Source organism: Neophocaena asiaeorientalis, unplaced genomic scaffold (genome assembly GCF_003031525.2).
Source record: "Neophocaena asiaeorientalis asiaeorientalis breed wild unplaced genomic scaffold, Neophocaena_asiaeorientalis_V1.1 scaffold119, whole genome shotgun sequence".
NCBI lineage: Eukaryota > Metazoa > Chordata > Mammalia > Artiodactyla > Phocoenidae > Neophocaena > Neophocaena asiaeorientalis.
Genome location: NW_020175821.1, coordinates 6,419,217 through 6,445,649, shown reverse-complemented (window position 1 = coordinate 6,445,649; position 26,433 = coordinate 6,419,217). Strand labels below are relative to the sequence as shown.

General features: G+C 41.1%; 1 protein-coding gene across 6 annotated transcripts in view; it reads right to left on the bottom strand.

Annotated features, from left to right (window-relative positions):
- The window catches only part of MEIS2 (Meis homeobox 2), a 200,594-nt gene that overhangs the window by 173,548 nt on the left and 613 nt on the right, over window positions 1-26,433 (bottom strand). For 4 of the 6 annotated variants that reach the window (XM_024732572.1, XM_024732573.1, XM_024732575.1 and 1 more), the window contains exons 2-7: window positions 26,033-26,265; window positions 24,370-24,511; window positions 23,613-23,663; window positions 22,556-22,606; window positions 21,630-21,779; window positions 11,896-12,010 (exon numbers count right to left, since the gene is read on the bottom strand). In XM_024732572.1, the coding sequence (XP_024588340.1) occupies window positions 11,896-12,010; window positions 21,630-21,779; window positions 22,556-22,606; window positions 23,613-23,663; window positions 24,370-24,511; window positions 26,033-26,265 (742 nt within the window). Of the gene's footprint in view, window positions 1-11,895; window positions 12,011-21,629; window positions 21,780-22,555; window positions 22,607-23,612; window positions 23,664-24,369; window positions 24,512-26,032; window positions 26,321-26,433 lie in introns of those variants that run through there. The other 2 variants (XM_024732578.1, XM_024732577.1) reach the window with 2 other exon arrangements.

The following is a 26,433-nucleotide window of genomic DNA, read 5'->3' as shown; positions in this document are numbered from 1 at the left end:
TAGATACATCACATCATTCAATCCTTACTTCCCCGTATCTATTAGATTAGATATTTATTACTCCTGTTTTACAGATATAAAGTGGAGGATTGCCCATGATGAGTGACAGATCTGAGGATTTAAAGGCAAGCAGGGTGATGCCAAAGGCTACCTCCTTAACCACTGTGCTGCACTGCCCCTAAGTTATCGTACCTCACGACCAGGAAAAAAATCATTATTCATCCAACATGCATCATTCATTTCTACTTGAACAACCTTGCATGTGTAAGTGGAATATTATTCCTTATCTTCTCCATTGATTGACAGATGTCCATACTTCAAAACTCATGGCAGGGAAAAAGAAAACTATCTAGACTATGGTACCTATACCAAGGGAGAGGCTGGCATATTATTCTGGACTCTGGCCCCTTCCCTTCTTCCTACATGTAATCTATCAGTCCTCTCACCTCCATCTCTACTGCCACTGTCTTAATTCAGTCCTCATCTGCCCTCTGGACTATTAACCCTTATTCTATAATTAGTCTTGTTTTCCTCAAATTGTACTCTCCACATTCTCGAAGAGCTTTTTAAAAAAATATAAATCTCATCATAAACTCCTTTTGCTTAAATTTCTTTAATGGTAAATCCATATCCCTGGGGCATGGATTAAAAATTCAGATGCCCAGGACCTCCCATGGAGATCCTGATTCTGTGTGGCTGTGGTCTGCCTGGGAATCTGTATGCACAAGCCCCTTAGGAGCTCCTTATCTCCAGAAAAGTTTGGTAAACAGTGCTCTACAGGATTAAGTATAAGCTTCTTAGCCTGGTAAACAAGGATCTTCACTTATAGCCCCTGCTTGCCTCTCCAGCTACCCTCTTCCCCATGCAGCCTCTCTCACAAACAGCAGCATCAATCTGGTTGTTGCCCTGAACATGCCATGTTGCTTCACACTTCGGGGCCTCTGCACCGGCTCCTCCATCTGTTTCCCGTCCACTCCCTACCTTTTTGGCCTGGAAACACCCACTGAAGGCCATCAAAGTCTTTTTTTAGCCTCCCCAGTTTTGTGGAGCCTTCCACAGAGATTTCAGACAGAATTAATCACTCCCTCGTCTGAAATACCTTACAACCAGTAAGTTATACGCGATGTTAGAAGCCTGTGCATTTATCCGTTTACATTTCTGAGTTACTTACTAAAGAGTATAAAGAGGAGAGGCACCACGTCTTATGAGCCGTGTATCTCTAGCATCTAGGATAGTGATTCCCCTCAATTACATGGTCAATAAATGTTAAAAGAAGAGAATACTGGGGTGGGGGGGTCCACATTAATCACCAAGCTAGACTTTTTAAAAACTAGTGTTTATTTAATCCTAGCAGTTACCCTATGAGATAGTTACTGTTCCCATTTCACAGGTGAAGAAACTAACATTCAGAAAGATTGCTGCTTATAAGTGGCAGGGCAAGGCTGAGTGTTCAGAGCCGTGTGCCTCCAAAGCTCCTCCCTCCGTATACCCCACGCCCTCTGTGTCAACAGGCCTTCCTCCATCCATGCCCCAGAACTGAATACCTGCCTTGCTTAAGACTTACTTGCATACTTGCCCCCCACCTCACGGGAGACGGTAAGTTACTGAAAGCAGGGACCCTTGTAATTTTCATAGTTTTATTCCCAGAGTGCCTTGTTCAATGAATATCTTTGTGTATTGATTTTAAGCAACATACACTTAGAAGAGGTCTTGAGAGATCAAGAGCTTTCCGCCTCCAGACAGGTATATGTACATATCAGCCCTGGTGTGTGACAACGTGTCATAAAAGGACACCCACAAGGTAGATTCCATAAGCTTTCAATAATCCATGATTTATCAACTTTTCTACATCATTCACATTTAGTACATAGAGATTTTGGAGGTTTTATTTCAGCGGGTGGCATTTGTTACAAATGTTAGCTGGAAGAAGAAATATGAAATTTTACACTCCTAGCCTACTTTTGTAAATCTCCAAACTTAAAAAAAAACCGAATGCTTGGTTTTGAGGCCACAGTGACATCTCTAGCTGGCGGTGAGGGTTAAGGAACGAGCGTTTTGATTAAGCAAAACTTCTACTGACAAAAGGGTAACAGCTTCACCTGGTATGAATTATTGGTCTAAAAATAGAGTACAGTAAAATATTCTTAACTGTATAATTCTCCTGAAAATTATTTAGACTTTTGGAATTCATTTCAGAATAGGGTCTCAGCCTCTGTAATGATTATCCTTTATTATTCTACTTGTGACATATAGAAATTCCAACAGAGAGAGATTCTAATTGATTAGATAATGGACAATGGAGAAGTTGCTCTGTATTTACAAAATACACCTCACACTTCTGATATCAATGCCCCACCTTCAGTGTCCTACACCTGAATTGTGACAGTCTGCCGTCCTCAGAAAATCAACTCTAAGGCCTAGTTATTCTCTTACCAAACCAGGAAGAATAGTCTTTCCTTGTAAACAAAAGCAAGAAATGAAGAACATTATCTCACTACATATTATAACTATCCTGTAAAATGAAGGAAACAAAAATGCACATGCTACACCTCTGATTTAAAACAAAAAAGCAAAAACCAAAATACTTGCAGCCTTCTTCTATGTTAAAAGATAAAAAATGCGCAAAGAAAAAATAAGACCCATGAATGTAAACATTAGATTCCTGGCGCTTGAATGTAAAAGATCATCTAATTCAGTCCTATTTCATAACTGAGCAAAAGTCTGAAGAGATTAAGAGACTCATCCAAGGCCACAGAGCTAATTAGAGTCGGTATAGGACAGGAGGACAGGGGAATAAAGGAACTAACAGTTACTGGTTCCAGGCAATGTTATGTGTTTAACCCATGAGGTCTCACGTAATATAATATAATCTCCAGGACAACCTTGAGGGTAAGTAGTTTTTCCCCACTTTGCAGATGGAGAAACTGAATCTAGCAGACGTTGAGTAAAACTGGGATTTGAACCCATGTCTCTCTGCCTCCTAAGTCTGTGCCCTTTTCAGTGCAACCCTGACCCTAAGGCACACAGGCCTCTTGACTCACAGTCCGAGATTCTAGACAGAACCTCAAGCGGATGAAAAAGGGCTCGATACAGGGCTTGCTTACATCACTAAAAGTAAATTAAACCTGCTCAAAAGCAAACTATGAAAAAACTGGAAGGCATATGTAGGAAATCAACAAAAGCATGTGCGGCCTAAAAATTCAAGAATTACTTCCAGACTCTTTACCTGTATGTGAAGACCCATGGCTTCCCCCAAGGTCAGTCTCAACCTAAACAAGAAGTACAAGCAAAGTGGACCCTGAGTTCATCATGGGAAACTATTTGCTGCATTAAGCAATTTCCCTTGTTACATTACATTACATTACGCTACAAGACATATCCATACACTTACTTTTGTATAGATAACATTATGAAAAGAAATCCCATGTCCAAATTCTGACCATATGTATATAATTTAAGACAACATTAAAGAACAAGTAAGACAAATCCCATTTTAACTATTGTCTTAAAAAGACTATTTAAAATAAGAATCTAAAATTTAAGACCCTACCTGTAACCAAAATAATTCTAAGTTTAAGCTGACAGCCATTGCCTTATTTAAGGCAGCGTTGCATAAAATAACATCTTAGTAAAAGAAAATAATTTTTATTCTCTCTTAAGGATGTAATAGGATTTTTTCCAAATGTATCGATATGTTAAGAAATAGAGCTGATGAGCACACAAAGTTTTGATCGAATTGTTTCCACCCTAAAAAAACTGAAATCTGTGGATTTTGCTTATTGATTCAGAAGTGGACCTACTACTGCTAGACAGCTGAGTAAGTAATCATTTCTGCCTTGAAAAAGCAGGGTGACAGACCAGGAACCAAATAATTACAATACCAAATGTGAAAGATGCTAAAATAGAGGCAGAAGGTGCCACTGGGGTGCAGAGAAGAGAACACTGGCTTATGCCACGGGCAAATCAGGAAGGCTTCCTGGAGGAGATGACACTAGAATTAGATTTTCCTCAGTAAGAATTCCCTAGACAGAAGGAGAGGGACACACTTCCTTTAGATCTCGCTCCATTATTTCCCTTTTCAAGACCTGGCTTTCCAGCAAGCCAAGGGACCTTATTGCTGTATAGAAGGGATATCAAAATGGTTTACTTTCATTTTTACGAGAAATTAGATTTCAGTGAAATCCCATAGTTGTTTTCTTGCTGATCGTTAGAAAGGGAGTGAATAGCTCACGACTACTGAGGGATAAATTTGGTAGATAAAAATGGTTTATATTATTGTCTGCTGTGACATCAAAATATTTTTAAAGGCCAAATTAAAAGCAAATGTCAAATAGGAAGATGAAGAAAAAGTTATTCTCCCACTACCCCACCACCCCCGTTCCTAAATTTAAAACAATAAGAATTTCAAGGAACTTTCTGAGGGTAGAAATAAGAAAGACAGAGAAAAGGGAGAAAAATAACATGGCGTCATAATAGACTATTCTTCCGAAGTAAAGACAAGACAATGAAGGGAAAAAATAGAACACATGTATTACAATGTATAGCACCATAAGGCTGTGTTTGATGCTCTGGAGGGCTTCAACAAGTACTGTTCAGCCAAAAATCAATTGAAAAATCAGCATGATAACAGAGCATGAGTTGCCCTATAATAGCCTTAAGACCCCCAAGGCTATGCAAGTCCCTTTCATCTGCCACACTGCACTGACTCCAGGGGATCCTCACTTCCCCTCCCTGAGTACTGTGCCCGGCTGTATTTCTAACCCACTGCCTTACCCTCCCTTAGAAAGGGGAGCTGACAGGTCTGAGGATGTTTTAAAGTGGTTCTAAAGAATTTTGTTCTTTCTGCTTTATTCTTTATCTTTTCTGGACATGTGCACTCAAATCCATCCTATAATATCCACAATTTCCACAATATTAAACGGTCAGGCATAATCTCTGATTAACCTAGTAATGGTCTCATGTTCTGAATGCCTTAACTAACCTACATGAAACTGCCCCTTAATAAAATCAGAGTTCAGGTTTATGCAAACGTGACATGTAACCAATTCACTGCATTGTTATAAAAATACATACAGAGTTCAATCCAAGATTTCATCTCAATATTTCTTCAATCACTTCCTCACAATGCCTGGGGTTTGTTCAATTTATATTTCTACTTGGCATTTGGTGCAAACCCCCAAAGATAAGATACATCTGTCCGCTAGTCACAGATCTTGGCATTTTTACCTTAACTCAATCGTGAAATGATTGGTTGAAAATTACCTTGCTTATCAGCAGGATTTCCTCATAATAAAACATTTTATTTCCAAACTTTTGAATGTGACATGAGATGTACCAACTCAGGAGTGACATATTAAAGCTTAAGGAGGACATATAAACACCCTGATCCGTGTAAGGGAAGGAAAAGCTAATTGGAAGTCAGCTTCCCTGTGATTATCAGCTTGTTTATGGAGAGGGAGGATGCCTCTGAATGGCACTGTAAATTCATCCCTGATTATGGCGTTCAAACCAGAGCTCATTTCCACAAGCTCCCAGAAAGCCCCCCACCCAATCCATTTTGTTTAGTTACAAAGGGTTGTGCACTGTTTTCAGAGAATGACAGTTTCTCATGCTCTGATTTTCTCCAGTTTCAAGAAAAATTAATCAGTTGCACAAGCCAGTTGTCAGATTTCACTTCCCTCATGGCAGAAAGCACACATATTCATTGTCTGTTATAAGAATAAATTTTAGTAATTTTTCCCCATGTCAATATGAATATTAGACTGACCCAATTAATATGAAATGCTTCTATGCTGCTGGAACAGACAGTGCTACAGAAAGAGCCATTTGCACAACCTGTTCATGATTATGGGCCATAAGGACACAAAGATGGCACACACATTTGTGGACCATCTGAATTCTTACACGGAAAGGGGAGGGGGAAGGGGAAACGGCATGACGTTAGCTTGACTGTCGTGGGTCATGTTTTTTAATCCGGAGTATTGGACATGTAACACAGCAACAAGAGCTGATCATTTTGTTTAATCACCTTTTGGATCTTTGCCAGATGGTCTCTATTGAGAGTGCTGCAAACAGAAAGAGATGAACTGCATCTAACACGCCACCAGAGCTTTCCCGTAAATGTCTGAGAACAGATTCCAACAAGAATTTAGTCTCAGAGCAGAAAGGGATACATTTAAAAACTATGTGCATTAACTATACTTTTCCCCATAGAATCCTCACTTGGCATGAATAATTTACCCACTCTTATGCTAATGGGATCATGAAAGTATCCCTCTGTCTTTAGTGCAGCTATTCTCAGCTTTCAGTAATTACCCCACCCAGTGAAAATAACATGGCTTCTGCATTGAACGCCGACTAGTACCTGACAATTAGAAAGATCATGGCTGACAGTGGACTGGTCCAGAACTGGACAGAGAACCCTTGTAGCCCAAGGAAGAGTACAGACACAAAGTGACACTGGTCATGGGGTGGGGGGTGGGGGGGTGAATAGGGATGAAAAGTGGAGGAAAAGGGGGAAAAATTTTTTCCATTGTCAACCTTTCCTTTCTCTGACTTGCTATCAAGATTTTACTTAAGCAAAAATATGTTCTTCTTTACATTACTAAGTGTAAAAGACATTCATGACAAGATTCATTTTAAAGGAAAAAAAGAGAACACACCTAAGGAAACGAACTAGAGTTATCTTTAAAGCACATCTGCATTAAGTATTTATCAGAATTTAAAAAAATCTAAATAGTGGAAAATCCTCTGCATTTTGACTTTTGGAGGGAAAAAAAAGATTACCAAACCAAAAAAAACAAAAAAGAAAACTCTTTCTCAACCTCTGTCCACAACTCCATGTTCGGTAGTTCACTGTGTAAAAATTATCAGGCTAAAACATCTGGGAAAGAAAGCTATGAAACAGCAGGGAACGTGGCTGGTTTATTGTTTATCTTTTGTTTATGAGGCAGTATTCAAGTTTAATTACTACTCTAAATTAAACTCTAACTGGCATCAGGAGACATCCCTTTACATGACTAAGTTAAAAAAAAAATCCAGAAATCCCAACTCCGGGTTTTTCAAGTAAATTGATACATATAGGAAGAAATTACTCAAAATTAACAGCAATTATAGAAAGCTTTAAGTATTTATGGGCACCATTACATGCTCCTAGAGCATTTATTTATTAGAAGAGTTTAGTTTTATTTCTAACGGTTGGTATTCTAAAAAGTCCTAAGAAAATCAACAGAAATTATTTGCATGTTTGCTGATGATTAAAGGATAGTATTCTTTTTGACTTTATTTGGGGAGCCAAAAGAGAATGAAAATGCAACATAAATATTCTATAATGCAACAGCTTCTTCTGTGGCAATGTTCGATTCTCAGTTACATTCTCAGTGAATCTTCTGATACAATTAGGAGGACAGGAAGGAAAAGAAATGTCACCATATTTATCATAGCAGTAAGTGACCAGTTTTGGATGAACTTAGTTCTAGGAAAAATAAAAGTTAAAAGCAACTAGCAAAAGATTATGCCAGATGGCATCTGTCATATTGTATTTAGGGTTATTTTAAAGAGATTGCCGCCACTATGAAAACATTCCATTGACAGAGTTTTCCTAGACTGAATGAGAAATCCCAGTAGAACATATTCAGGACCCATGTAAGTGGGTTTGAGGTTTTTTTCCCCCTCCTCCTTTAAATATAGAACTGGAATATTTTGGTGGAGAAGATACTATTTCATGCATTATATAATAACTCAACAGTGTAATCCTATCTTAGACTCCTGCTTACCTATAAACACACTAAATCTACGGTGGGTATTTTTAGATTTCCACACCATGATTTCTGAAGAGCTGTGTAATAAATAAATATCTAGCTATGGAATTCTAGTCTCATTGCCTGGATGATAGAAAGAGACATCCACAGAGAAGTTTGGTAGGTGGCAGAGTTGAGGAGAACTATGCTGGCTTGTACAGCCCTGTGTCCTGAAAGATGAGAGACGTATAGATGCTCGAATGCTAATGGATTTAGGTTAAACTGGGTCTGGCAACAGTATGGTTAACGTGCGTGTGGTGTGCAGTGTGAGCTCAGCAGTTACTGGGCCAACTGTCTCGGTATTTCTGGGAATCCTGCCTATTCACAGTGCAGGGATTGTTCAATTGCTGCAAAATGTACAAAATGAATTTTACAAAAATGAATTGTAAGGAAGGCCCCATTACAACAATTTTACAGCAAAGATGTCAACATCAATTTTTCTTTCATGCCTAGCTAATGATTAAAACAGCATATTCCATTTGCCTAAGACAATTTATTTCATACTGGCACATCAAAATATTGAAATACAAAGTTATCTTTACTCTACCCTTTTTATTCACTGCTGCTGAACCCATACCATTGTTCAAACCCGGAAAAAATAAAACAAACTTGGCACAAAATACTTAAAACAAAGGCTCATCAATATCCTCCAATTTGTCAACATCTCAATTACAGCACTGGAAAAAATGTAAATTTCATGTGCTCTAAACACTGAGAGGTCTATTCTCTTGCCAATTCACATGCGTAACTCCCATCAGCATTAATGGGAGTTACACAAACCCATCAATAATAATAATACTTTGTACATATATTGTGCCTTTCATCTAAGGCTCTGGAAGTGCTCTGTGAACAAGGGGGCTGCTTCCTAGTCTTTACTCTGGCAAAACCCACAATGAAATACAAAGCAGCTTTTGACTCATCAGGTACAGAATTAGGGACCCCAAGCCTTATTATCAAGCCCAATTTTACTGATGGGAAGCCAGACACAAAGAGGGCCAGTTACTTCCCCAGAGTCCCAGTCTGCACCCTAATTTTATCCCTGAAAAACCAGACTTTTTTCTTCATTTTCATGTGACTAACAAGATAAACTCCCTTCCTTTAGCTGCTTTTAGCCAAAGAAATCAGAGTGAATTAGTCTGGTTCCTATTTATGTAGTTTACTGCTAGGCATGTGCTGTGTGGAAAAGATAGTAAGGTCAGGTTTCACATTTTATCAAGTTTGTTTCTTAGAATATTTTTAAAATTTGATTTTTCCCCCTCCTTTTGGTTTGCTGCACAAACACGGAGAAGGAAAAGATGACCTTTCACCTGTGTAACTGTAGCTCTTTCCCTATCAAGTCATAAAATAATGAGATATTTTTAAGTTCCAAAGTAAAGATGTGTATGACTCATTTTAGTAGAAATATTCCCCAAATTATAAAGCAACATAAATGCATATATTGTTTTACAGCATATGGCTATTAAAGTTTAATTTAAAATGTGTATGAAAACATTGTCTTTAGTACAATTCATCCCTATTTTTTCTGTTTATCATAATTTGTTTTGAAACTGAATCATTTTACAGTTTTCCATATGCCTGTTGTGCTAATAAATTCTGAATAAGCAAGAAAACTCTTTTCTAAACTAAAATGCTTGATTTCCAATGAAACACTTTAATATATTTAATACGAAGAACATAAATTTCCTTCGTAGGTTTTCCATTATACATCGACCCTAAGATTTAACCTAGGATAAGCATATGTGATTTCAGTCAATATCTCTGTTGACTTTGCCCTGAAGCAGATAATTAATCTTTCCCACAGAAAGCTACTCTGGACAATTTGGTGGGACAAAACACCTTGAAAACATATATAGAATACCCTTCAACATGTGTTTTGGAGTCACTGATGTGGTCAGCCAGGTAGGAAATTCTCCATGCCAAGAGAGTCTCCATTTTCTAGGAATCATAACTTTTTTTGGTCCCTCACACTTTAATACAGTAAAATGACTGACTTCCTCGTACTCAAAATACATAAGCTACCATGTCCATTCTTTAATCCCACGGAGATATGATTAAAGGAACAAAATCCTACAGAGATCAAATCCTTCAACATGGCATCAGTGGGCGCAGCTACCCACAACACAGAGGTTTGTGTGTTATGGTTTTTACCCAATGTATTGGTCTCAGAGTTTTTCCTCTTTCCCGACCAAAAAACAAAAGCAAAAATAATAAGCCAGCAAAACTAAGCAAAATGATAAAACTCTATGCCCTGGCCGTGGCCGCAGCTGTCCTGTGCTCCAAACCTCAGGGTCGTCCTTCTCTGCCTTCCCTTCTCTCTGGTCCTCTCCTGCTACCTCGCTGGCCATAACTCAACCAAGCCAACTGAACCAGTCAGTTTTAAATTTCAGTTGGGACCTTGGTGACCTGTTAATGAATCTACAGAGAGGAGAAAAACTCACAGTGTCGAGTTATGCCTGGTGTTGCTAGCTGACTTTGAGTCAGAAATGCTTGAAGCGTTAACGTAATTGCAAGAATGTGAAAAATGAAGCGCCAGGCTCCTGAGCAAAGTGAAAGGTCAAAGCGAGCCTCACACACAACAGTCTTTGGAAGATAGCCTCATTAGACCATTTAGTCTGCTTCTCCTTTCCCCCTCTCTCGTACCATGTTTAGGGTAATTTGCTTTTATTAATAAATACGTTCCCTCCTTTGTGGCACTGTAATTTGGGGTGGAGGGGAAGGGCGGAGTCTTAGAAAGCTTTTCAGATTTAACCACACCAAGAAGTCTTTCTCCACGATGTGGAAACACAGTGAAGCCACTGCGTTGCAGATCTACTGAATGTATATACATTTCATCTTCAGAATGCCTTATAGTTTAGTTTTCTTACATACTGTCTAAGTGGTCTAATAAAAACGGTATAGAAAGCCTAAACAGATACAGTTCACAAGTTCTTCCACAATTTACCATCTGATAGTATTCATTTCTGTGTTAGTTGCAACTTGTTAAACCTAGATTCTAAGTTGGACCCATTCATAAGTTAATGGCATCCTAGAAGGGACACTTTTCTAGACTCTTCTAGAATACTAGGAATCCAAAATCCATGGCCAGGAACTTGGAGGAGTAAAGACACTCACCCTACATCAACCACCCTTTTCTAAATGGCATATATGACTACAGCTCAAGCTGTTAAAACTGTCCTCCAAAAAAAAAAAAAAAAAAAAAACTGTCCTCCACTTGGAAGACTGTCTAATGCTTAAATATTGTGGCCATAAACACAGTCATAATAGAGATGAAATAGACCTAGGAGATCAGACACCATCTAATGTAAAATATTAAAAAGTAAAATCTATACACTTTCCTGGCCCACATTCAATAATGCATCTTCTTTTAAATTACTATTTTAGCCACAGAAGAGTCATCCCTACCAATATATAATTGTTCTCTGTGTGATAGGTGAGTCTTAAATGGTAAAATTTATTCTAAATTACTCTAGGCTTCCTTGTCACCTGTAGTTGACGTCCCCCTTGCCTTCTGATTATTCTAATTTTTAGGATTTGTTGACAAAAGTCACCACGTCAGCTGAATGGAAATGGGGACAAATAATCTAAGAATTTCAAAATCCACCTTCCCAAAATACGATTCCATATAAAATTCACACAGTACTTTGGAGCTAAAAAGAACAGATTTTTGCATCATGTGTGCTTTAGAGGCAACATTGCCTGATTATAGAAAACCCTTATAGTTGATGTTACGAATAAAATATCCCATTTATAGTATAATTCAAACTACTGCATCATAGCAGCAAAGTAGGTCTGTCATTCTATTTACTTACACACAGGAGTAAAGTGCAGATAACCAAATTTGTAAAAGAATTGGCAGAACTAATCGATTGTTATTGTAATGCCTGCTTAAAGATTAGACATCTCACTTTGGCCTTTTTTTTTTTTGTAAGTAATGTAAGTGAAGGAAAGGAAATACTGTCTCCCTAAATAGCAGCTGATTACACTCCCTAACCTGCCGCTCTCCTGTTTGCAGGGAGGCAGATGTTCCAATATCATAAAATACTGAAGTTATTTTAGTCATGCCCACTTTGCACAGGGAGAATGCTTGACCTTTTACCTTGTTCACTGCTGTTGTCTCCACTCTGGGATGCATGGCCCCCACTGGAGGGCCCTGGGGTGCCTGCTGAGTGGGTGGAAGTTGCATCATCGTGGTCTCGCCAAGATGCAGGATTCTGATGTCAGGAGGCCAAGGAATTTTCCCACAGTTACCATTTCAGCCATAAATGAGGAATCAAGAGGAAAGGTGCAGAGAGAGACAAAAAATACGTACATATTAGTATTTGGGGAATTGGGCACATATAGATGCCATGTTACAGTATGTTGTCTTTTCAGAAATAGGTACCAAAAGAAAGAAAAGATGCTCTAAAATCATGATGAAGTGATGGTTACATCCGTGTACACATTTGCTAAAACCAACTGAAATAGATGCTTATAAACCAGATGCGTTTTATTATACAAATTATACCTCAATAAAGTGAATTTTTAAAGTTAGGAAAAGAAAACCTCCTTAAAAATCTAAAAGCCTGCTAACTTAATTAGGGCACACTCTTCCAAGAAATAGGTCCCAGTGCTCTTGGATACCAAATACTTCAGAACATTAACATCTACAAAACTCTATGACTCCCTTAAAAAATTCACAGACTGTAGAATGTATGGGACAGCCCTTCACATCAAATACACTGCCCTACTGACTCTCAAAATTATCGTCAACTTATTATACAGAGACAGAGACAATAATATTAATCACTGCATCGATACCTTCTGCTTTAATTTGCACAAACAACAATCAGAAAATGAAACAACTATGAACCGTAACCCATCTAATAAGATGGAAAGGACTTCCTTTTGAGCTGCATGGAAGGCTTAAAGTCACAGAGCAGTGCTTTTTCCTGGAAGAACTGCTTGTTTTAAGGGACACGTAAGGTAAGCCGAGAGTTATAGCTCACGCTACTTTGCTGAGTGTATTCTTCTCCTGTTCCTCCTCCCCTTTCCTGATCATTCCCAATACCCTGCTGTTGCTTAAAGGAAAACAGGAATTCTAATGTACAGGAAGGACTTTATCAGCACCACATGAAGGCAGGCAAGAGATGGAATTTCCTCTGGCAGAAATGGAGAGTAGGAACAGCACATGAAACAGACCAGCCTTAAGGACAGAGCTGTACACTTGTCACCTGTATGCAATGACTTTAACTGAGCACACAGAGCTACTAGCAAGCAAATTTGTTCTGGGGTGCGAGGCAGTACTTTAGGGGCAAAATAATCTAAAAAGCCCCATCAATCTCTCAAAGTACACTATTTCTTCTTACAAGAATTGGTGACTAAGGACTCAGACTCACATGCCTGTAGGCAACATGTTAACATCTTGACCATCTGAAAACAACTTTGCCGTGTTGTCATTATATATAGTTTATCCAGAAAAAAATCAGTCTATCATTTTTCTCAACTTCAACCCTATAATGTACAAATAGAACATAAAACTTCACCAAAATGAAATCAAGAAACCAAGGTGAGACAACATAGGGAGCGAGTCTCATTTGGAAGAAGAACAACAAAAACCATGTTTGCCTCTACAGACCTGCTACAAACCACTGTAAATTAATATTTAGCATTTTTGATAGATGGTGAAATGACCCAAAGCTCTAGAGATTAATGACACCTCTATCAAATAATGTTGCTGACACTGCTATCACGCAAGCCATTGATTCAGAGGGAAAACCTTAAGCAGAAATGTTGTGACTGTGAATATGGCACAGGTATAGATCTCTAAAGTAAAGATCCATTTTCGAAAGTAGATTAGGGAACAAAGTCGAGCAGAATAAAATGAAAACCAAGATTCTCTGCTGCCGGTATGAAGACAAAGTTGTGCCTGTGATGTCTCTTTTTACCTAAATTAGAAACCCCTCCAATAGTTTCAAGCTAAAGGCAAACAGAATATGGGGACTCTTCAAGATTTGCCATCCCTTTGCGTCAGCTGTTTGCCAATGGTAATCAGATAAAGAGCTAGAAGAAAAGAAAGAGAGAAAGAAAGAAGGAAAGAAAGAAAGGAAGGAAGGAAGGAAGGAAGAAACAAACAAACAAAGAATAGCATGGTGTGAGTTTAGTCCTGCAACAACACTGGCTAGAACCTTCTTTTAGAAAAGGCAACACAGTCACCTAAGCTAAACTTTTCAGTGCATACAGCAAGTGATGTAAATTTTATGCACTGCAGGCTTTTTATTAAGCTGGCTGCTATAAAAGCTCCTTACCCCTCATGAAAATTACACTAATTAACCACTAACACCTCAACTATGTTTTAAGGCAAATGTCATCTAATAGCTATTATATAATCGTTCAAATGAAGGTCCAGCGAGTTTTTCTGTTTGGATGCTAGAATGATTTTAAGGGATCACTCAGAAGGACTTCCTGCAATGGAAAGCACTGGTCTGTCCCCATCAGTCAAACCTGTACTGAGTTTTAAAGTCAGGCCTCACTAGTTTATAATTCAGTTGATTTCCTTCCCTGGTTTTCTGGAGGAGGTGGTCTCTAAACCAAAGGGGTGAAAAATAGGCCACGTAAGCAAATATTACTTTTAGAGCAGCCGGTTCCTCCAGACGAGTTGGGTCTTGGGTTTTCAGCCCAGTCCTGAAATTTGCTCAAGTTCACTGTCTAACCCACCATGCCCCCGTCTCTTCCGCCTTATCTCCCTCATATCCTCAAAGATGCTGTCCTACAAAAGTGTCACAAGATGTTTATTTCCATAGAGTGTCTCAAGGTTTATGATCTAGGTTGAGAGACTGACACAAGCTAGTACCAGGATATTCATCTAACTTGAAGTAGGAAAAACAGCTGAATGCCTCTGAGGTTTCAAGTTGAAGAATTACCCCAAAGTTTTCTGTATTCAGCTACACCCTGGTGACTTGATCAAAGACACATATTGATAATCTGGCCAATAAAAAACTGCTACCTCCTCCATAAAAAAGCTTTAGAAGCAACATGGATAGATACAATATAGTCCTTTACCCATAACACTGGTTTGTTCTCAGACTGAAATATTTGTTTGTATCACAACTCCTTTCTTCTTCTCCCTCCCTAGATAGTTTCCAAGTTTACATCTTTCAAGAATAACTGCCTGGCTTTCTGCCAAATTATATGCAGAAGTTTAGTGAATCTTGAAACCAAAGTGGCATATGAAAGCATGTAAAACACATGACGTACGTAGAAAAATAAAGAGAAATGCTTTCTGTGGGCACGTGTGTGGGTGAGTAGTCAGGTAGATGCATTCCACAATATATGTCGTGTTCTTCAGCCAAAAGTATCATGAAGACATCCGAAGGCAAGAAGGAAACATGCTTCTATTCCCAGAGGCTTTAATAATTAGGAGTCAAATATGGTACTGTCCTTGCTCTTATGTAATTGCGTTAAAGAGCGGTGTTAGCAGGAGGAAAGCAGTGAATACTGAGTGGAGCACAATAGAAGAAGATGGAAAATAGATACAAGAAGCTAGGTCTCCAGGGGCAGTATTTTCTATTTGCTGGGTTACAGACTCACAGCTGATAATGCAAGTTGTAATTAATATAAAAGCAGGAGACAAGATGGGGAGAGCTTGTAGTAGCGGGGCCACAGGAGATCACTCTGCTGCTCTCCTCTGTTTCTCATTTACACACAGCTTTCCCTAGAAAACACAATTCTGCCAGTGTTTTCTCCCTGGAAAGTTAACAAAAAATTGATTTAGCACCATCATTGAATTTTGCTAAATCTAGGAAAGAGCATAGAGAGGATAGGTGTCTCTGGGCATAGAAAGCAAATCCTCCACGTGCCTCTTTTGTTGAGGTTGCAGATATGGTGGAAATTATAACGTTTTACACCATTATGGTATTTCTCGGGGCGGGGGGGCCTGCCTATAGGACAATACTTAACAAGTCCCATTGAATTGGCGGGACCATTGAAATGATTCCACACAGCTCATGGTTCTTCCACTACAAAAAGGCAATGGAGTAAAATGTGTAAGCATTTCTAAATAAATACAAAACCGAATGGGAAAGTAAAATGTATTAAGCTTCTAGGAGTTAAAAAAGAAGCTATACTACACACAAGTTTACCTAAAATAATCTGAAACTCGTCTTAGACCCCAAATGAAAAGGTGATGCAATGGATGTGGTATAGGAGAAAGAGCCTTAAATTGGAATTAAGACTCAAGGGTGCCACCTCCAACTGTCATGTGACCTCAGGTGATGAACTTCATTTCCCTGGGACTTGTTTCCTTTCTCTCTTTAAAATTAAGAAGTCAGACAAAATAATCCCTAAGGTCACGTCCACTTCTTATTTCTATTATTGAAAAATACTTAAAGCATTTGATTTTCTGGAACCTACACAACTAAAACACGATACATAACACCAAGCCAAAAAAAACCTACGAACTTGGAAAATACTGTAAAGTAATTCAGAATATGTACTTGTAGGTAGAAAGTAAGAATAAACATATATAAACATATTTTAATCAGCAAACGGAGCATGCAAAACTAGTTTGACTTGAGATAGTCACACAATAAAGGCAAAATATGCTTGTATCAGTACACATAATTCATGTAACTTACAGGTTTCCTATGACTTTAAGATGTTTTACTCCTAATTAACATTGTGCAAAAATTATTTTTAAAAAGAAGAGGAAGACTCCTATCATGAGGTAGTCAAGCCTACAAAAGTTAAAAACGTTAGTTGTACAGTTTGAAAAAAATGGTGGAATTTCAACTTTGTTATTCTAAAGTTGACATAAGAACTCAGAACTGTGTGTGCTTTCAGAACACGGACTCACTCTTTAAAAATGTAAATAGAGCCGGGGTCTTTCCCTCATCTCCCCGCTTCCACCCTCTATTAGGCTTTGGGAATTAATATGTGGGCAACTCTCACGGAAGTGGCAGGTACTCTTTGCAAATGATTCCTCCTCCATCTAATGGAGCAACTTTTAGAGAAGACAGACATTTATTGTTGGTGTGTTATCACGTTATAAAATGTCTCCTATAATTTTGAATTGTGTTGGGATACTGTATAGGACGTTTAGCCTGAAAAAAAAATGGGAAAATGAATTTTTAATATATCAAAGTTTTAATCTGATAGTGAATGTCTGTGGTTGTCAACTGCACCTTTGTTTAATTTCATCTCATCACAGTTTCTCTGAAAGCAGACTCCAACTGCACAACCTACATGATTTCAATAACACAATTATTCTCGATGGGAAATTGACAGAAAAGCCATCAACCACCAAAAACTACACAACAGTGACAGAAAGCCCATGCCCCCAGCCAGGTCTCCTTGAGTTGGTAGACAGAACTCAGAGGTAGAACTTTCCCGGAACAGGTCCCCCGAGACCTTGGATAACGCACCGTGAGGTCTGATCTTACACTAGAACGTAAGAAACTATCTGATAAAATAAATCATTCATATTATTAATGTTAGCCAAATCCCAATATTACCCCTTGGTATTCTAGAGACCAATCACTTAAACCTATCTGTCTCCTCACTGCCCACTCCCGGCTGATTTTTCAGACACTTGCCTGAATTTTGTCAGAAGCAAGGTTCTAGGGATTCTTCCCTTTGACTTAACCCACCCATTTTTTAAAACTGTACAGACAAATAAATTTGACATATTCAGAGATGCAAAAGAAAACAAGAGAATATTTTCATTTAAAATACAGCTTTCAACGTAGAAATTAAAATAATTTTTCTTTTATTAGTCAGGTTATCAGAGCCTCTCAATTTTCAGGCACCTGCCATTAACTGTTAGTAGATACAGTTGTATTTTCTTCCCTATACTTAATTCATCCAAAATAAATAAATAAATAAAATGTAGTTCCTCATGCACATTAATTAGGAATAACAATATTACCGTATGCACTTCAGGTGAATGGAGCTTAGGTCAGAGAATGTATTTGAAAAACAAATATAGTTCATTTACCTAAACATGATCTAAAGATATGTAATATCTTTATATGTACAAAGATATTACAGTGCAGACAAATAAAATACATCATTTGTCTGCACTAGAGCTAAAGACCCGATCTAAAATTACGTAAAGTAGAAAATGTGGACATCACCTATTATTCAGAAACAGTACAGACTAGGAAAAGCATACTCATGCCACAGCAGTTTTCAAGTTGAAACTTTTTCAAGAATTGGTTACTTGACATGTTTATTTTAAACATAATAAATTTGAACGTCTGGGAAACTTAACATGAACTGCAGCTGGAAAGTAGAGTTCTACTTCCTTTCACCATCATATTTTTTCTCCCTAATATCCCAAAGAATACTGTAATAGCTGTTTCCTACTTATAAAAATTACTCTCATGTTATAGTAAGGGCATAAGATAAAAGACTTTATAATATTAAAGATATTAGCAAGCATTCACTATGTATCTACTAAACATGACAAAATAGTAGCCAATGTTGCAAGTTTTATTTTCTATTTAATTCCAAATGTCCTTTTATCAGTATGCCCATCACGTAGGTGTCAATAAGAAATGAACAAATTCAGTATCTTCATTGAATTTAACGTATGGAAGGTAAGACATTAGCACTGTCTTCTTTTAATGCATCTACGTTACATCAGATTATTTATATAAAATTATGGAATGTGAAATCAGCAAGACAACAGCCTCATTTAATAATCAATAGTATGTAAAACTCATTCTTGAAAGTCAGCCAAAAATACTTGCTTTCCAGATATTTATATCAATTACTTTTACATATTTCTATTTTTAAAAATTTTAATAAAAAAATCAAAAGCTCTTTTGGTACCTAATAGTTTCCTTCTGACGCTTCTCTCTCTGCTTTCCACTACGCAGAATCACACACTTGTTCTTTCTTTTCTCTCTTTCACTCTCTCTCTCCCTGCCCGCTCCTTCCTTAAACACACACACACACACACACACACACACAAAGTAGCTTGATATCACTTAATAAGGATAGAGGTGTATGTGTTTTGGGGGTGTCAAACAGCTGTCAGAAACTGTCACCTCCAGAAGAGAAACCTTGGCACACAACAAATTAAACTACACTTCTTTTTTAGCTGTCATTATTCATAGCCAATAAATTGAAATGCTCTCAGCATTTCATGTGCAAATAAAACCACGAGGAAGCCAGTAGATCAGAATAGTGGGCCAACAGATAAAACAGAGAAAACAACACGCTGTCTTGGTCCTTCTGAAGTGGCTCATCATCACCCCTGCACTAGCGTGCACCAAATGAGATCCAGCCTGGGGCAATGTATTAAATATGCATATCAAAGCAAATGAAAAAGTAAACCTGGAGGTTCAAATTGGATATACATTTACATGCTGAAAATGTCCCACTCTACCACTTTTCAGGTAGTGGGTCTGAGGTATTTTCACTTTTTTTGTGGCTGGGGGGTTGAAGGAGGAGGGCAAGCTTGCAGGAGAGGCTGAAGCATAAGAGGATTCACTTTGTAGGGGCAGGCTTGGGAATGAATACATTCCATATACCTATGGTACAGAAATATCAAAAATGGTAAAAACTCTCCAAGATTTCCTCTCACCTCCTGCAAAAAATTCAAGTCCATGGCAAACTTCGCCCTTTCCCACTCGGTTTGCTGGTGGAACAAATTATTGCTTCCTTTCAAAACAAATAGCAGGGGGCTAAAGTAAAAATGTTATAGTTCAGACTCTAGGAAATAAAAGGTTTTAAATTATGATGCCCAATGAGGTGGCAAGACCTCATGGGTTCAGAATAAATCAGTTGTCATATATACTTGATTGGGGGCTTCAAAGAGAAGCAACAAATGTTCCAGGTGATTCTTTTATTCAAAGATGATGATTGTTATATTATTAAAGCACTCTCTTCCTAGGTACAACTTCTTTCTTGAGTGTAATTTAATATTACAATAGCTCCATAAATTGGCATTGTCTATCAGCCAATACTATAGACAGCCTAGTTTACCTTATCTCTTCTACGTAAACATCAGCATGCTCTAGTTCATACATCCACTTGAAAAAACAATTGCCAAGAAACTGTTTTAGAAAACCAAGTAGTCAAGACCCCTAGAAATGGCACAAGAAAAGCTTTTGGCTGCAGACAACTGTGAACTTCTCATCCTACAAAACCATGTAACTAGATTTCTTCCCATTCCCCCCAACAGTGCAAAATGCATATGAATATAGAAACAGGAAGCAGTGAAAATAAACAAGTAAATGCCAACAACAACAAATACTTTGAACAGAGTGTCATGCCTTGCAGACCACAACCACACATCATATAGCCACATATCAGCAAATAAACTTTCCATAGCTGCTTGTCGCACCCGTTTGATTTCAGAGAACACACTCAATATACAAAAGAGCTCCCCAACGTTTCCTCCGTCATGACGGGAAAAGACAAGAGGAAAGGTAGGCATGGGAGCTTTCAACGTCACAGTATTTATTCTGTCTCAGAACTGGACTTCAGGACTGAGGTTTTCTTTTCTTCTTTCTTTCTTTCTTTTCTCCTTCCTTCCTTTCTTTCTAACTTTTGTCCTTAGGCTGTATGGTTTTCCATACAGCACAAAGGCTAATAATTAAAATCTGTGACTGTACATTTTCAAAACCTTTGGAGAAGGCGGGGGAGAAACTTATTCTCAAGGCATCTCAACTCTTTCCTCTTAACACCCAGGACTGGGGGGTGATAGTGGTGATACAAACTGCCTTCAAGCCTCGATGCCCATTTAACTTCACGGAGTGTTAAATTAATATTTCAGGCACCAAGTTAGTAGACTATAGCCTATATCATTTAGGTTGTGAGTTCAATCGACTATAATCTATAGACACTGCCTCCCCCACCCCCAGGCTTGGGTTCCTATAAATAAACTGCTGTTCACACCCACTCTTTAACCTCGCCACTCCTGCCTTTCCTACCAGCTGCAATCTTTCTTCTCTTTGCTTCTTTTTCAAATTTTCAGTCTCACTACATATGCTTTTTTTTTTTTTTTTTGCATCAGACTCACTAGATCGGTTCCAAAATAGGATTAAAAACAGAGAGAATAGAAAGAAATCTCCGTTCCTGGCCTGACACACACAGTCCCTCCTTACTCTACTCTCCATCCTCATTCACCAACTGTTTGTGTTAAAATTCAACCACTAACCTATGGTTACTCAATCAGAATTCCCTTCAGCTTTCTATAATACATTGTTAATATTTGTTTTATCAAGGTTACTGCCTTTTATTATGAAGATGCCTCACGCACTTGGCAATAAGTCCACATACTGACAGTAAGTTTCTATACGGCAAAAGCTCAGAAAACTATAACATGTTCACTCCTTTTATTTCGAATGCAATGCAAGATTGCCAGTAATTCTCAGAATTGTCATCTCTGCAAGAGACTGAGAAATCAGCCTTCGCTCCCCAATTCTCTTTTCCTTCAGTCCTCTCTCTCCCCCATCCTGTCCAGCTAGCTTTCTTGCCTCTTTCTCCCTGCTGCAATGATTACAGAGTTGAGAAAGCAGAAAAGGCAGTGGTCACCATATCAAACAGACGATTTGCTGACACTCAAGTCACCAAATCCAGGAAACTTTACACATTAAGAGCACAAATCACTCTATCGACTCCCTGGTTTTTTAGCTTCTCAACATAAATAAGGAGGGGGTCCAAGAAAGGGGAAATGGAGATGAAAGGTATGGCAGAAGTAGTGAGAAAGGGAGAAAAAGACCCCCAGAGAGACCAGATTATTTAAAAAGAAAACTCAGTCAGTGGAGCTAGAGGTTACAACAAATTTTTCAAAAATGCTTTGCCCAGTGGTCTTAAAAGAATGCCAAAGGCTCACAGACTTACATGGTCAGCGAGATTTGTGGAGGAGCCTGAAAGTTCTTCGTGATCTGACTTGGAGCTGCCATCTCTTTCATCAATGACAAGGTCTATGGGCATTTTCCCCTTCAAACAGCTAATGTACCGGTGGCAGAAGTTATCACACAGTTCGTGGACCTAGAAGGAGGGTTAAGGTGGAGGGTTCAGCTTGTATTGTTGTTGTTGTTGTCATGGTTTTGTTTCATTTTTAAAGGGAAAAAATATCAGGTTGCAAGGTTACCTTTGGAAAGAGCAACAGTGCTATGTCTTCCAAACTAACTCTAATTAATGGGTGTAATAGTTGAAGGTGAGGAAACAATAGAGCAATTGTTGTAGCAGATATTATTCTCCAGAGACTTCCCTGAGCAACAAGTTACAATGAAGGGAGCAGAAACAGGACTGGAAATAACTGGGTTCAGACTGGGAAAATCCGATTTGATGATAACATCAAAACATTAGAACGCTGGAACTGGTAACAACATTAGCATTTGCGATTCAATAAGCTAGGAATTTTGTATGTTTCCAGGGGAAAGTGATTGAGCTGCAGAGCAATGTAAAGACAACCCAGCGAGGATGATTCCCTCTGCCAGCACCTAATGCACGCTCTGAGCCTAATAGAGACGCAAGCAGGCTGAATGTCCAGTAACACAAATGGTTTGCTGCATTTCAAAATAATCCTGAACGCCTGGGGAAAAGGGGGGAGGTGGCTACTTTAAAAGACAGGGCTGTCCTAATTCACCCATCCTCTGAGGCCCTGGGTCGAGAAGCAATGTGAAGGAAGTACATGGTAACAAGTTGCTCAGAATCTCTCCAGGTTCTCAATCCCTCAGCCTGGAGGTTTCTTAAAAACATCCCAACTCAACCAGGAGAGGGAAGTGACCAAATCAAAGTGGGGAGTGTCATTTCCTGCTTACCTTTTCTAACTCCAAAAGATGAAACCTTAGTACTTGTATTGCTTGTATCATCTGGAAGAAAAGTTTAGAGTGTGGAGTTAAAGCTCTGTGACGCCTGTGACTCGGAGGTTTCTAGTGGGGGATGGTGAGGGAATGGGGCTGGGAGAAGACCCAGGCAAGTGGCCAGGCAAAGCCCACACATCAAGAAATCGTCAGAAAAACCAAGTGATTACTGATCATCTCTGCCTCATTGGCTACGGGGTAGGAATCTGACTCAACCTATGCCGAAGCATTTAATATCTTTACCCCTCACGTATACTGAGCTATTTACAAGCACTGCTTTCCTAGGGATAGGCCTTCTTTCTCCGCCTCAGTCCTCTTTAACGTCGCCTCTCTCGACCTCAGAATAAAAAAAAAAAAAAGAAGAAGAAGAAGAAGAAGAAAGAAAGGAAGGAAGGAAGGAAGAAAAAAGTCGCTTCTTTGGAGTGAGAAAGCTTTTTAGAACAGCACACCCTGCGAAATCCGTCCTTACTGAAGAAGGAAATACTCTAGAAGAATGGTGAGGCAGGGCCTTTGAAAGCGGATTTAAGTACTTTTAATATTGAAATCGTGCAAATTAGCAAAAGAATCGCACCTAAAAGTGGCCTGCGCTGGCCTGCCCCTCACCCCCACGCCCACCTCCGCGGCCCGCCCTCCGCCGCGCCGGCGGTGACTTCCTTCGGGTTAGCTGCCCGGGGCTCGGCCGCCTGCCCCGGCAAACAGAGGAAATCACTCACTTCTCGCCGCCTCACTCCCGGGGCCGAGACCTGGGGCGCATCCCCTGCTCTCGCTCTCGCTCTCGCTCTCGGCGCCGCGTCCCCGCTCGCTGCCTCCCTGGGCTCTGCTCGCCCTGATGTCCAACCCGCCCCTCACTCCCAGCTCCCCGGCAGGGGCTCTAAGCTCTTCCCTTCCTCCCCGTAGCTCTGGAGCTTCAAAAGAGGGCTCTGCTCGAACTCCCCGGAGCTCCGGGGAAAAGTGTGTGCTTCTGGTCAAGGAAAGGGGCCCAGGCTGGGGAAAGGCAAGAAACAGTGAGCCTTACCAAATTGTCCAGCTCTGGATTTGAGGAAAAAAGTGGCTTTTCGGCGCGAACCTATAGGAAGCAGGGAAAAGTCAGCATGAATTACCACTCCATTTAAAAGAAGAGAAACCCTGTCACCGACTAAACCGTGGTGTGTGAGTGGGGATGGTGGAGGGGCAGTGGCGGAGACGAGGAGAGGGGCTTTGGTAAAATACATGAAACAAACTAGTGCCTTCAGTCAATGGGGTCGGTTGAAAAAGAATCAGGGCCTCCTAGTTCTGGCCCCATATAGGGGTACCTGGAACCTCTGAGCTGTAGCCGAGAACTCAGGGCCGTTCTCTGGGTCCAAGTACCCCCTTATCCTGCCATCCGCGGGGCTATGGTTCGCAGCCTCCCTCACCTCCGCGCCGGCGCCGACAGCCCCGAAAGGCGCCCAGCTTCCTTCCCTCCCGGGCACTCTCGGGGCCCTCAAAGCCCCTATCCCCAATTCTTGTTCAAGTAGCTGCAGGCGGGGGAAAAGGCCAAGCCCCAGATTAGGAGCAGGTCAACTTTAATTCGAGGGTCGAGCCCCTGTATTCCTGGCTGGGGGGAAAAACAAACACCCATATTTATCTCTTCTTCCAATTTGCCTCCAGGCTCAAGGATGGGGAGCGAGGACTGGGGCCGGAGGAACAGATCGGGTGTCCCTGCCTCTTCCTTCTCTTTCAAGTAAAGCTCTGAGGAAAGGGGAGGGGGAGTGAGAGGCTGCAGGAGGGTGAGTGGGTCAGGAAGGTTGGACCTGCTTGGCGAAGACCGCGATGTCCTCGTTGAAGGAGTCGGAAGAACAGACGTCTCCGCCGGCCACTCCGGGTTCCCGGGGAGTGCAGGTCGCCAGCTCGCACTTCTCAAAGACCAGAGCTAACAGAGGAAACAACGGGTGCCTAACGGGCAGCGCCACGCAGAGACACACACACGGAGACGGGGTGCAGAGGGGAAGGAGCAAGAACTGTAATCAACAAGTTTGGAGGGTTCGGATTCCTTCCTTTCTACCACAGGCACGCATCATACTTTACAACCCTTCCTCAGCCAGCCGAGCCTGGGCCAGAAACAGAAAGGAAAAACGGCCTGGCCCTTTCCCTCAGCTCAGGACTCCCTCAGATCTGGTAGGAGAAGCCCCTGGCCAGTTAGCCCGCCAAGTAAAAAGAGCCTCGGTTCGAACGTAATGAAACAGCTAATAGGCTCAGGCAGTCCGGAGCCCGGTGTTGATCCAGACCCACTCCCCGCACGACAGAGGCCGCCCAACCAAACCCTGAGACCCAGCCCTGACCTCCCAAGAGAGGAACACGCCGTGAAATCCAAAATTGCTTTAACTCCACGTTTTAATGGGCATTTCAGAGGAGGCCCAAGGCTCACCTACACACACCCCCGAAGTGATATTTTCCTCAGTCTAACATCTCCACCCCCTTGCCTTATAAACTTGTTTGCTCCACTTCTAGTAAAGCCCGGGTGAGGGGACCAAAATAATAGGAATGGTACACGCCGAGAGCTTCCTTTCAAAGACCACATTTCTCCAGCTGGCGAAAATAAATAAATCGAGTGTTAAAACTCGGAAGTGTGCGTGTGCGCCTGTCCTTTGTGTTCCTCTGGGCGGTTTAGCTACACCTCGGGATGCTTGCGGCCTCCGGCTTCAGGCGCAGTTGCTGTTTACCGACACCGTCCCCTCCCCTCGGCATCCCGCAGCCTTCCCCACCTACCCTCAGCTGGGAGGGCCCGAGTGGTACACGTTGGGGCCGTGCACCCCCATCCCTCCCCGAGTTCTCTCAGAATTTAAAATAATTTCCAGCCATCTCTCTTACTCCCCCCAGGAGCTGCTCTGTGCAAGCAGCAGCCCCTTCCACCCCGCTGCACTTCAAGGTCTGCCCCCTTTATTTACAGAGAATTAAGAAGAGGGTGATTAGGACTTCCTGGCCGACAGAAGCAGCCCTGATCTCAGCTCCAACTGCATTTAGTGACTCCCAGACTCTCGGTAGGAAACAGAAAAGGAAAAAAAAGTTGCTTCTCATCGGCAGGAAACTTTCTCCTTCGTCGGGGCCTCTGTTAGGGGGCCTGGAAGGACCAACTCTGCGTCCTTTGGCCAGGAATCCCGTCCTTGGGGAGAAGGCCCTGGCCAGATTCTGAGGAATCAGTCACTCCCGGCTCTGGGGTACGGAGTGACGGGGCCGTGGCGGTGGAGGAAGCCAAATCTTCCCCAGGACTTACACGCAAGGGGCAGAAGAGCAGGCCCCCTTCCCTGTCCTTTCCTAAGGCCAGCGGTTTCCGCCCCCCTACCCTATGGAGAAATAACTCCCCACTTGGTCGTCCACCCCCTCATCCCCCCCCCCCCCCACAGAGACACACACACACACACTCGCACTCGCACTCACACAGTACGCTGGGTCAGGAGGGGGTGGAGGTTGGTTTACCCATAGATCGCGTCCTTGTCCCGCTTCAAGGCGTCGTTGACAGCGGATCCCATGCTGGCCGGCATGACATTGGGGTGCGGGGCGTGCGCGCCGTAGCGCTGCGTGGCGTGGAGCGGCGGCCCGTGGTTCAGGTGGTGAACCGGTGGGATCGGCCGTGGCGCGTGAGGGTCTCCGTACATGGAAGCAGGCACCCCTACTCCGTCCATCCCGCCGTAATGGGGCAGCTCATCGTACTGTCAGAACCCGGCAAAGGGGCGGGGGGCGCAGGAGGTGAGAGAGAGCGAGGAGAGCCGAGGGAGGGTAGGAAAAGAAGCAGGGAGAAGAGAGAGAGGAGAGAAGTGGGGAAGGAATAGAGGCGAGAGAGAGGGAGAAGGCCAAGGGAAGAAGAGAGAGGAGGAGGA